The 13,727-nt window shown below is 39.7% G+C and overlaps 1 protein-coding gene across 2 annotated transcripts in view; it reads right to left on the reverse strand.

Moving 5' to 3' along the window:
- Positions 1–5,076: 5,076 nt before the first annotated feature.
- LOC116944127 (putative palmitoyltransferase ZDHHC11B) overlaps positions 5,077–13,727 on the reverse strand; it is a 28,951-nt gene continuing 20,300 nt past the window's right edge. For both annotated transcript variants that reach the window (XM_032957577.2, XM_032957576.2), the window contains 4 exons: positions 10,700–10,787; positions 10,109–10,187; positions 8,916–8,978; positions 5,077–8,788 (listed from right to left, as the gene is read on the reverse strand). In XM_032957577.2, coding sequence (XP_032813468.2) covers positions 8,700–8,788; positions 8,916–8,978; positions 10,109–10,187; positions 10,700–10,787 — 319 coding nt within the window. In that variant the 3' untranslated portion in view covers positions 5,077–8,699. The remainder of the gene's footprint in view (positions 8,789–8,915; positions 8,979–10,108; positions 10,188–10,699; positions 10,788–13,727) is intronic.

The following is a 13,727-nucleotide window of genomic DNA, read 5'->3' on the forward strand; positions in this document are numbered from 1 at the left end:
ACCGCATTCGTGAACACAAAGCAGACCTTAAACACGGTAGGACCAACACCTCGGCCGTGGCAGATCATTGTTATAATTCAGTAGGCTCACATGACATTGACTTTTCCAAGACAGAGGTTCTTTGTAAGCCATCTGGCTACCATGAGAGATTCGTTCATGAGGCTATCCACATATACAAGCATAGAGACAATTTCAACCGAGAAGATGGATTCTGGCTTAGCAATCATTGGAAAGATTTGATTAACCATTTCAGGTCTTAATTGATTGTTCATGCTTACAGTGGCTTTCAGACAGCATACATTAATTTTTCGTCTCCCCCCTCCTCTTTTCAGAACATAGATGGACTAGTCCTTCTAAATAAACTGCCAAATCGCTGCGCGTGGCGCTGACGTTTTTTATAAATAAACACACCATTTAAAAATAAATAAATTAATGCGAACCGACACACCTGATGACGACCGTTTGTGTTATGGTCGAAACGTCGTGAGAATTTTAATTGTTTTATATATATTATTATTTTATTGTTTCCCTTCAACGTGACTTTACCGAAAGAGCTAAGAATATGAATATGTTGTGGGTTTGTTCTTGTTTCTTTGATAATGACATTGATTTGGGCTATGCGATGTCTATTTGTGATGCAGAATCCTGTCATACTGTGTAATCGTGGTACATCCTTGATGGTTTCAGTCACCATGTATGAATGTCTGCAATTAGTGTATTGTAACTCTCATAGGTGTTGAGCCTCGTGTTAAATCACTTCATTCCACTCGATAAAGGTTACTGTCACTGTGAATATGGGGTCGTTACGTCGAATGACAATAGCCTATAGCCCTAGTGTCATGGTAAGGTTATTAGAAGGCGGTTTAATTGCAGGAGGATAGTTCAGATAATCGTCACTGGTATTGGCCGTGAGCGAGAATCGAACTCGGGTCTCTTGTCGGGTTAACGCCGCCTCAAAAGGGTACCTGGTGAGGTGTGCAAACATCGTCACTGGGGAGACAAAGGCGGCCGGGTGTTTGTGCTGGCCACAACACCCCCTCGTGTGCCGTTCCGGCCTTCATAGGTGCTCGCTAATAACACTTCCTCCAAGTCTATTCAGGCGACATGGGGAGATCTTTGTCTTTGTGCATGGGTGCACCCTTTAGTGTGTGATGTATAGCAGAGTGTAGTAAATGTTGGAGTGTGTGGTGCAATTGTATAGTTCTCACAGCTCTTGCTCCAACAGTCTGTTAAGGCTATGGAGGCGGCGGGGGAGAACACATTCCTGCGGAGGGAGCTGGTAGGAACGTTGGTTGCTCGGTCAATGGCCAGGGTCAACGGCGGCACCACGTGGTGTATTCCGCAAATATGCCCGAATGTGAGGGCGGGCACAAGCCGGCATGAGTTAAACGTTTAGTTTTATAAGGGCACCACGGGGTGACCAGCCCCTCCCCACCCAGCCCCACCCCTCCCATCCCCCACCCAGCCCCTCCCCACCATCCCCTCTCCACCCAGCCCGACCCCTCCCATTTTTGGATGCACGACGGACGGACGGACACAATAATCCCCTGTGGGCTGGTAATGTAACCAGGAGGTTCCTACCAGTTTAATCTTTGTCTTTGCCACAGGTTGCTGTCCGCTGTGCCCCACGATTGAACGGGAGCAGTGTTATCAGTTTATTTTTTGCATGTTAACACAGTAACGCCTCACTGAGTCTCGCGATTCCTTCTCTGGAGCATCGTGCCAAGTCCTCGCTGTCGAGGGGTGAAGGCAGACGACTGCTATGTGTATTCCAATCAAGTAATTTGGGGGGTGTTGCTTTTCAAATTTGGCAATTCGGACCATGACGCCGGCACGCGGTGGCCTATAATCTTGGAAATGACGTCGAGGGATCTTTAACGTCTCAAGAATGCGAATGGCATTGAAACTGATGCCCATAGACTAACATTGATGAAACGGAAAGCCAATAGACTAACATTAATAAATGAATGCCAATCGGCTGACATAAAGAAGAATGCCCATAGGGTTACATGCAAAATAAATACCCATAGGTTGACACTGGGGTGCCCATAGACTAAGACTATGGACATTGCTTCAACGATGTTAGTCGATGGACATGTATCATTGATTTCAGTCTGTGCTCGACGATCCAAAAGTGTGTTGTGGGAATTTAATCTAGACTATGGGAAGTTCTGAAGGTCCTTTTGAATCGGTAGGTTTGGACTCGTGTTGACACAAGATATTTTGGGTGGATGGATGTACGAGGGACAGGATTGGCAGCCAGTCGATGGGCATTGATTTTAATGTCCCAATTATGGTACGCATCATGGCATTGAGCGTTGGTGTGGATTTTGCACGTCCAGACTAAAGCACAGTATTCAGCCACTGAGTATATGAACTGAATCTCAGCGCCAGTGCTGTTTAATGAAGCATACTGAAGTTGGCTCACCGCGTAATATATTACTTTACACACAATCCCGGTAAACATGCAGCATTGGACCAGCATTCGCATGTGCTTGGAACCGTTGGACCAACATTAACCCATCATTCCATGTTTACTGAGATGTATTTTAAAATATATATACTACTGCAATATGACCTCTAAACAGTGTATACACTATGATAATTTGTATTTATTTTCACGTAAAAATCAAGCATTTTGTCTTGATTTTTTTCATTTTATTATTATAAGGTTGTTGGCTAATAGGAATTTACCATCGACGGAACCGGGCAAATTGATAAAGGGGGTTACGGAAAACTTTGCAATATAATCCAGCGATAGTCTTCTCGGCTAGGCTGTTGACGTCTCACGTCGTACACACATGCTGCGATGACATCGCTGCATGCGACTTCATCCCACCTGGTGACGGACGCTTGTGTTGCGCCCGAAACGTCGTGATTTATTTTATACCTACGTGACTTTACCGAAAGAACCAAAGAGTATGTTCCCGTATGTTTGGCGGGTACTTTGAATTGCTTCTACCCCGACACGGCGCATTTAAAGCCTTTTCGGCCAATGCGGTGGCGTCACACGTTGTCTGACATCATCCTTTGCAGCTCGCAAAATAACGTTTTCCTTCAACCACAATTCACTGCTGGACGAAGGCCTTTCAGTCACCTCCATTCCCCGCGGTCCCGCAATAGCACGATCCACCCAAGGCGTGCTTCCAGACTGATGTATTCTTTGCTCCATCTCCGTGGTGGACGTATTCTTGGGTACATTTCTTCTTTGGCTGATGCGTGTCAGCAGAGAACCCACCTTTAGTTTCTACTCCATCGTAAATCCAGTCCATCAGACATCTCCGATAGTGATGTGTTGTGCCGAGGCCCACTCTTATTAAGTCCTCATGATGCATTTGACCTGCTTGCGTATGTTCATGTCTTTCAAGGTAATTCAAAGTATCCACCTATCCATGCTACTTTTGCACATTTACATTTTCGCAGTTTAAATTTGCACACTTTCCATTTTCTTCGTAAGTCAACATTTCTATCATATTGGGTAGTACGCATTAAAACATTAAAAGCTTGAAGATAGAGATCTTGTAAATCGTGAGAATCAAATTATTTGCATGTGTCTTCCTTGTTTGTTTTGCATTCTACTAATGCTTGTGGGTGACAATTTATGCAAGGTTTTTTTCTGACTTCATTTTTCATAACAGGCTAACTCCAATGTCGAATCCATAGTTTTCCTAGAATAACAACAAACTGTCTTTTCAATATTCTTGGTTCTTTCGGTAAAGTCACGTTGAAGGGAAACAATAAAATAATAAAATATATAAACAATCAAATTCTCACGACGTTTCGACTGCAACACAAGCAGTCATCATCAGGTGTGAAAACCAATGGCAAGAACATTTGAAAGAAGTGGCGGTTTGTATTTATTTATTTTTAAACGTTAGCACCACGGATAGCGATTTGACAGTTTAGATGGACGAGTCCATCTATGTTCGGAAAAGAGGAGGGGGGAGACGAAAAATTAATGTATGCTGTCTGAAAGCCACCGTAAGCGTGAACAATCAATTAAGACCCGAAATGGTTTATCAAATCCTTCCAATGATTGCTAAGCCAGAATCCATCTTCTCAGTTGAAATTGTCTCTGTGTTTGTATATGTGGATAGCCTCATGAACGAATCTCTCATGGTAGCCAGATGGCTTGCAAAGAACCTGTCTTGGAGAAGTCAATGTCATGTGAGCCTACTGAATTATAACAGTGATCTGCCATGGCCGAGGTGTTGGTCCTACTGTGTTTAAGGTCTGCTTTGTGTTCACGAATGCGGTCCGAGACATGTCGTTTGGTTTCTCCAATGTAACTACTACCACAGAGGCAACTTAGTTTGTAGACACCAGGGGACTGTATATACGGTTACAGTATATAATACCATGTATGGTATATAAGTTTAAAGTCACAAGCTCTATTAACCAGTGATGGTAGTGTGGAGTTTAGAACTTACGATGCACATTATACTTTCGGTCCAATAATTTAAAACGCGGTTAAATGAATATGCTTAAGAATCCAAGTTGTACTCTGAATATGGATATAATATAGCTGATTAAATACTGGCAATATTGTCCTGAACATCAGGGCAACTTTAATGTCATTCCCTTCAAACGTATGTTATTTTCACATGTCTACCACGTGGCTTTACCCAAAAACACAAATATGGATCAATGAATGATGTTCTTGATAACAGGGCTAATGTATGGTGCATGCTGTCCCATTTCCAATCTCCCACACATTCGAGGGCTTGGTACAGTAACTATAGATTCCAAACAAAATGGTTTGCTGAATGAGATTGTGCCAAAATAAACACCACTTTCCGACTTTCCACTGTCCTCTCTACCAAGGGTTAATGTATTTTGTCTTGACAGGCTATTTGGAATTACATTAATATTGTTGACAGAGCAATGGTTCCAAAACAGCATTCCTCATCTCTCATTTGTCTACTACCAATACAATATACTGTCGTTATGTAGCACACATCCATTCCCCAATGTCAATAAAATATGATGGCGGGGGGGGGGGGGGGTATCCATGATTATTGCTCGAAACAGTTTGTTGAGGACTCAAACGTATTAAAACATCAGAGGACTCAAGCACATAGTACACAAACATTGTATTGTCACAAAACAAACTTTGCTGTACAGCAGGGCTTTAACTTTTGCATATGGAATTCATAGCACAGCTAGACAATGCAGATTAATGGATACACTTAAGTCCTCATACTTTGGCTGCCTAAGACTTTCATACAATGGCATGTGGCCCTAATTTAATGCCCGGAGCCCATACAACAAGTAATAAACCCCAATAGTTGACTTTTTAAAGAGCCTGTTGTATTTAGAAAATTACCCAGGCAAGCAAAAAGGACAGTAAAGTCATTCTATTACTATGCTCTTTTGCGCCTCTATCCCTTCAGATTAAATTTGTGTCCATCCCTGCGTTATTCAGTTTGCAGTGTGCCACAAAGGGTATCGGGGCAACCCAACTTAAATTATAAATCTGAAAACCATGCCAATATGCTTAAACACCATTGTTTAGATATACCTTATAATCAATGTACTATGTAAATAGTTATATATAAAAGCCTTAATACATCCATGCTACACAGTAAAATAGCATTTGTTATATCAAGGTTACCACCATAATGTCTGTCACCTTAAATAGCATTTGAATTGACATATAATCCAAGAAAAAGCCAATTCTCAATTGGATTTGAATTTCTTAAAGATATTTCAACTGCTAAAAAGTCTTTATCTTTATTTTTTTAATTGTATGAATTATCAGAGTGAACAACGGAACGAAGATTATTTTATAAATTCTCAACTCTTATCCACTGCTCATTAACATTGATAAGCATTATATAATTTCAAAGAAAATGGAAAGTAAATCGTTGGCGTTTTATTTTTTATTTTCCGTTCTTGTTCGATGAAACTTATACGTTTATTCAACCTAATGTGTGCAGCTTACGTTCATCATGAGCTGTGTGCATATCTAGAATGGTGTGTTTGGAAGTGATTTTACACAAGCTGAAATGTTACCATTAGTTTACTCCAAACAACATAGCAAGGTAACAAGTTCTCATTGGTGACTGTTTTCCGATGCACAAATACAAACCATGTCATTTACTCTTGAGTGGTAACCTATTACACCCTGTTGATTGCGTAAAAAATGTAAAGCTACACATTTAATAGAATTACAATGACATAGCAAATCATTTTATTTTGGAATGCATAAGCTATAAGAATGTTTTCAACGTGGAAAATGCCTCGTGTAAAAAAAAAGCCATTTCATTATTTTAAAGTGCAAATTTTCTTCAAATGCGTACGTAGAAATAATTACTATATTATCGGAAACAATGACTCAATGATCACACAGCATCACAAAGTCATCAGTGCATCCTTATACAACCTCAAAATCTAAAAAAAAATCAAGAATAATTTGGCACATTCATTTTACAGATTTGAAATAAATTGCAGTCAATGAAAGTGCTTTAAGTATCTTCTTTGGTTCTTTCGGTAAAGTCACGTAGAATGAGAATAAAATAATAAATGTATCAAATAACAATAACATTTTCACGACGTTTCGGCCACAACACAAGCGGCCTTCATCAGGTGAAGGGACAAGACTGTCTCGAGGACAGCGCTGGAGCGAACAAAGCCACGCTCATATATAAGTATGTATTATATTCACAGTACAGCATATACAATTGCATTGACTGACAGTGTAAGTTCTTTGGTTCTTCACACCTTTTTAAGGCAGCTGACACAAGTGGGCATCTCCCACATCTGAAGTCAAAGGCACATCGTGATTAGTGAATTGCATTTTGTATGTAATTTTTTTTTACTTTTAAATAAAAAGTGTGTTAAATGCAGCGCAATAAGGTAGAATCCTGATAATTACTTGCAAAAATCTACCACTGGGAGGTATGTTTTAAAATGTTTCACCTGGCAGTTATATGGTGAAATGAAGACACTTTGGGTTGAACAATGGTCATTGATCTTTTCCCCAATGTGAAAACCCTTATGGAGAGCACTGAATAAAAACAAGATCCTATCTTTATTACAATCAATACTCCCTACCTCAGATGCATGCAGCATATGACTTTGTGTTTGAACACGAGGCCTGGAGTTTGGAAAAGCCTAAATTAAAAGTAATCGGTCTGAATTGATCTCTGTGTATATCTCCTTGTCCCTCTGTTTACAATTTTTAAAATCAAAATTTTTTGTCTGTTTCAATCTGCCTCTGTCCCAGTATAGAAATCCCAACGATGTACCGCCAGACTAAAAACCATGTGTTCACACACTCCATCTGCTGTCCATGATTGGTAGGGTGTTTTTTTCTACACCGCTATCAATTCAAAATTATTTTAATATATATTTTAATTCTATAAGCTGTCACTGCTGAGCTCCTGGGTTTGAATCTAAGCCACTAATTATTACGGTACTTTTTAGTTTGTAGGAGATGCAATTAACAATATTTGCAGGGCATATAAATTGTGCCCCAAGTGCGCATAAAGTATTATTTATCCAAGCTTTAAAAAATGGTTATGCAAGATAAAGACAAATCCCTGTACCGTACCTTTTTATGTTATCACGATTCTCCTAAAAATGTATAGTGCAGTATTATAAAAATTGCTGAATTGTAACAATTGACACTTTATATTATTTTCAACTATGTGTCTAAACGGAAAACAGGAAGAATTGCAACAGTTTGTACCAACTATGAGCAGTGGGACTTTTAACTAAGAGTATGTTTAAGCATAATTTCTCAGCGGAAGAGCCAACGTCCATTTGAAGCTTGGAAGATGTCTGTATATCAAGTGTCTGAGTAAGTGATTTAATGAATGGCTAGCATCCACCTTGAAATAGCTTTTCCCTGCAGTGTTTTTAAATTACGATTCCGTTGAACTTCTTTCCATTGTCTTCTTAATTGCAAATATTGAGTTTTATCTCACCTAAAAATCCACCCTGCGACCTGAACAGTTGCATCAGTGCATATGGTCCCTTTGTCCACATAACCACAGTGGCACATACACTTGTCAGAAGGGACCCTGAACAATTTCCTTTGCTCATATGGGGAGTGACGAAGGAGAGCGAAGTTATAGTTTTCCCCTGTGAAGAGCAATCCTCTTCACTGAAACGACACAAAAGTCCATCACACCATCTTGCAGGAACTATAATGCGCGGTTGATTTATGTCGCTTGCACAAAACACTCTTGTTATGATTGATGCCATTTTCAGTTCTTGTTTTTTTGCCAAGCAAATGGTGGCAGTGACAATTGCGCGCTGGCCTCATTATCGTACCGCGTTGTCCGGAATATTGTTTACCTGCATACATTTCACATTTCCTGGACTTCCAAAGTCTCCTCTTTCCTTATCATTTGCAAGACCCTGCACCTTACGTTCCCTGCCACGTAAAATTATCCACAAGTCTCTCACTTGCACTGGCAGTTACACGGGACTTTAAATGAATTTTAACGTCGGCAGCAGACTCGAGCACAAACAGATCAGTTAACATCAATTCCTGCTCCAATATTATGAAGCCGAATATCATCCAATGACTTGGTAGTGTTGGAGGTAAGCACTCTTTACTAGTAGACTGTTGTCAGCAGTTAACACAGTCAAACGCTTATCTCCTCTTGCCTTGCTGAGAACAGTGGAGTCTGAATTGTGTTTCCAATCCCACCCCTCTTTGATTCTTTTCATCTTCGGGCTGCTAGCACTCACACAGGGTTTCTGAAAAAACTCCCAGTTCTGTATGCACTGTTTGAAGTCAGCCTGGCTTGTTCCAGCAAATTGCTTGCTACATGACCTGGATAGCAATCAAAATTGAACATTTTAGAAGACATTCCTCTTTCTTTCTACAAGCAACAAAAATTAAGTCAAGCTGCTTCTGCATGCTGTTAAACTACCCTTGACTCGAAGACTAACAGGCGCACCATGATGGTAGGAAAAGTAGGAAGGGACTTCTGAATTTCCCTCATGAGCAGCTGCAGATGAACCTGAAATAAATAAATATCACACGTTATTATAGCCAGGCAATGTAGGTTGAGGTCACATGACCAGGTGGGTGTGTGCATTTAAGACGATGAGTAATGGGTGTGTGAAAAGGCACGGCGTAGGCTACAGGTTTTTGACGATACTTCACCTGCTGGCGAGTGTGGGTTGGTGAATGGGGTCCAGAACTATCACTTGACACTGATGTTAGCTATAACCGGAAATCACAACGCAGGCTGCCGCATATGTAACATGATGTGCTGTTTACTGCACCACCAGTGGATAATACCATACATAGCCCAGCACTATAAGTAAAATACACACAGTTTTTGTATTGCGGCAGTGTAACAATTGGACAAATCTTGTGGTTTCTGAACCTCAGAAATACAAGTCACCTTGAGGATGTCTTCTTGAAATCAGGAATAGAAAGATTGGCAAATTCAGTCCCTCTTCTTGTTAATTGGCTTGCATTAACAATTTAATGATTAAAATAAAAAAACAATACAATTTGGATTTATATCGCAACTAAAAGCAACCACATTTCAAGACACTGTAAAGAAATAGTCGTCATTTACATAACGAAGAGACAGAGGCAGTTAGTCATAGGCAGAGAAAAAAGGAACATCTTGAGCCTGAAATTTAACAAGGGTAGCAAGTTGACAGCACAGATGGTAGGGGAAGTGAGTTTCAGACTGTGGGCGTAGCAAAGAATGAGTGACCTCCCTCTGAGCAAAGGTTGACGCTCGGGGCTTTGACAGGAAGGCTCAGTTGCTGGGGTGGAGAATTTGTGGAGAGTAGATTAAGATGAGAGTGGAGAGAGCTAGCCAGGGGTGAGTACATGGAGAAGCTTGAAGATGGTAAGTGCAATCTTGCAATTGATCTGGCATTGATGTGGGAGCCAGTGGAAGGAATTAAGGTGACGTAGTCTTGTTTATGGGTGTGAGTAATTGCATTTAGGTTGTCTGGAGATGAGGATGGAGAGGAGAGAGTTGCAATCATTGAGTTGGGGTGCGATAACAGCATTGTTCAGCGGTAGCTCGGTAAGGAAAAATCATTCATTGTAAAATAACTGATTCTCAGAAACAGATTTGGTGTGTATTGTGAACGTAAGAAATTATTTTATTAAATTAAGTACCTTTGTTGAAAATTTCTCGCTGTTTATCCATTGAGCTTTTGGATGAGATACTTATGGTACTCTTCCTATTTTCGTGAACCTAAAGTATACAAAAATACCAATGTCAAGTTATGCTTGTCAAATGTTGGAGCAAATGCTGGTAGGAGCAGGACCTCACCCAGCCACATTTACCGACTGATAATGCTGACACATTGCACAAGGTACTCATTTTTAGGCCAAGTAAACCAACAAGACGTTCCAGATATCAATCGCCACTGATATTATGCATGAGCATCACTCATAACCGTACAATTGTGATCATAGCCCAGCAATTCTGACAAACTACATCACCATTAAAACACAACACAAAGGTCCCATTTACTCAAAAATACTAAAGCACACAAGCCATGCAAATCTTTTCCAAAAACTTCGTACAATACTGTCATTGACATGTCAGTAAATACAGTACAGGCATTTTTTAAATGCCTTTTGCAGGGAGGGTATGGAAAAAACGAATGCAATACGACTTTGAAAATTACTTGCAACATACATGAAAATAGCAACGCGTGTGTGATGCATCACAACAAAACAAAAAAAGCTTGGTGCTGTTACCACGTGACAAGAGGCATGGGCAGACGCTTGGGCAGGTGGCAGAGCCAGATGTTTGCTACTCTCATCCGTTCTTGCTTTAGAAGCTTCTCTGAAAAATAAAATAAACAATTCTTCATTCACCCCAACTTAGTATCATTGAGTGTATGTGCATACATGACATCACAGTTTTTTTTGTTATACATTTAACTTCTAAATACACTGCAAAATTACATGGCAAAGAATAACGGAATTTACCTATTTACATTAAAGCATTTAAAACAGTGCTGTGACTGAAAAAACACAAATGCTATATTAAAAAAAAATCTCAAATTTCAGTCGATGGTTATTTTGGTTCATTTATCCGATCAAATTGAGAACATGCGGCAATGAGCAACAGCTAGCTAAGAAACACCTTAATAGGCATTTTTCCTTGCTTTGGCAAAAAAATACATGTGCTTAGTTTAATGCAGCTCAGCAGCAGTTTGCACCATTACGGACAGAGGACAATGTATTATGTCCCGAGTACACTCAGCACAGGCTAATATCACGGACACTGCTAAGCCTCTGCCATATCATAGTACATTTTATATATACTGCGAACTATGTTCATCATTAGCACTATTCAATAAAGCTTCAATACTTTGTACGATGAGACTTTCATTATTATCACTGATTTATTATTAGAAGCTTGAATATATGTTCGCGAAGAACAAGGCTCCAACTTGTGCAAAATGTCACACTATGCATCATTTACTCCGGAGTTTCGTTTCAGTCTGTTTGGACTTGGACATGTGCTGCTTATATAACAGTACATGGTGCACTTGCCAGAAAGAAGAAAAAACTAATTAGTTCATGAAACTGGCACAAGGAATAAAAATCTTTACATAAAATTCCCATAGTGTACAAACTCTGATTTATACTATTCTTGGTTCTTTCGGTAAAGTCACGTAGAAAAAAATAATAAAATATAAAAATATTTAAATAAAAAATGCATATACATTTTTTGAATAGAATAAAAGGGATTATTTTTTTATTTGATTTTTTTACATATATATTTTTCTATCTACGTGACTTTACCGAAAGAACCAAGAATATGAATTCCTGCAGTCACGAAAGTTTTAAGTCAAAATCTGATTCATACTGCTCTGCCCACCTGCTAATCTGTAGTGTTTAATTTAAATGCAATAGTAACTTTATGGGCAAGTATACGCAAAAGCTGAATTAAAACAAGTACAACATCGAATAACATTTTCATTCGCATGATAAAACATTACCGCTGGGTTTGTTTTCATTGCAGTGAAATCATTATGAGCCACCATTGTCATAATCATGCACATTAACAATGAGGTCAAAAAACATGACGTGATTTCCTGCTCAAATGGGCATTGAAGGTAATGGTCATCTCATGTCTACAGTCCTGAGCCAGTTGTGGGACATTCCTATGGCGGGGGGGGGGGGGGTGATCTCCCCAAAATAGTGATACTGATTTTATTAACCCCAGAGGGAAGATGGGCTGTCAACGTCCAACCTAGAATTTAACTCACAACCTTGTGTTTGCGAGCCACTCGCTCTGCCACTGAGCCACACACGAGGAGAGTGTGAGTTTAAAATACTTGAAACTCTTAATAGTATGATGCACAAATGTAATGTTTCTTTTTTATCAATGTCACCATATTCTATATATCAAGTGGTATTGACCAAATCAATTTGATTATGGAATACTTAGCTTTACCCAGCAGTGGAATGACAAATGGCTGATGGTGATCATTATTGAGTTTTTTTAAATTGCAAATCATATCTTTAAAAAGCAAACATATACTGCCATCCATATATGATTAATGTGCTATGGTCATTGCAGTTTTTATTTGAAGAGTCTCAAGACAGTAGAGGCTTTTTTTGAGGAAAATAATTGTATTGCCCATCGGTAATCTGTGTCAGTGTACATTTGGTTATGATTTGATGAAGTATCATACTGTACATATTGCCCAAACACCATTCGGGTCTGCACATAATTGCTTTTTGGATCTGTCACTATATAATCACTCTTGAAGGCCCTGCTGCTAAATCTATTATAATTACTGACACATTTCTCAGATTTATTTTATTAGTGATCTATTTGTTAGACTTAAGAATCCTTCATGCATTTCATAGACATGCAGCAGTTAAGTTATGTTTCAACAGACAGCAAAGGTGGAAAAAAGGTCAGTATTTGTAAAAAAAAACTACCAAAACTTGTAACATCTACTATTGGTAGCAGCTTGCAAGATTAATTATTCGGTATAAATGTTTACACAACACATTGTCTAAGAAAAATGCGATCCTGCTTGCAAGAATTACATTATCTCATTCCCTGTGCAGTACACGAGCTTCCAACATATTTAAGAGGCCAGAGAGTACGATAGCATTTTGGCAATTCATAGCTGTCCTGACATTTGGCATGTCAGATTTTACAAACACTGCGCTCAACACAATCAACGCATGACTTTTACGTATCTAAGTGAATATTGAAGCAATATGGTTGAAATCACCGCACAGTGACAGTTTGGCCGTGTCCAATCCTCTCCCTCTGAGCACATCCATTTTTAGCTCATGACACTACAATTTCTGCAGCTTACCCAGGCCCACGATGGCGTGCTTTTCAGTGTAACCCATACCGTCGCTTTTGCCTCCACACGGAGCAGCTGTTCCCTTGCACAGCATGTCCGAATTCGGGAATCAAGCAACACACGCCCGGCCAGCACTCCTGTGTATATGCGTTATGGTCATGCAGGACCGGCAGCCTCAACATAATCCTGATCGCATCTCCATAGCAACCCCACACATATCTCGCTTTATTCGAGTAGTTTTACATTGGTGTCTCTGTGGCTGTATGCCCGTGAAGAAATTGTTGTTGATGATCATAACAAATGCTGCCACTAACATTCCATGCATATGCTGTGGATTATGAAACAGGAGTGGTTATTGCTGGGGCTGGCAAAATAAAATTTCTTATATAACCCAAGATAAAGCTACTTCTTACGTGGCTCAAATTTATGTTCTCAATATCTGA

This window comes from Petromyzon marinus, chromosome 20 (assembly GCF_048934315.1).
Source record: "Petromyzon marinus isolate PM22_M1 ecotype Great Lakes invasive population chromosome 20, UKy_Petmar_22M1.pri1.0, whole genome shotgun sequence".
Taxonomy (NCBI): domain Eukaryota; kingdom Metazoa; phylum Chordata; class Hyperoartia; order Petromyzontiformes; family Petromyzontidae; genus Petromyzon; species Petromyzon marinus.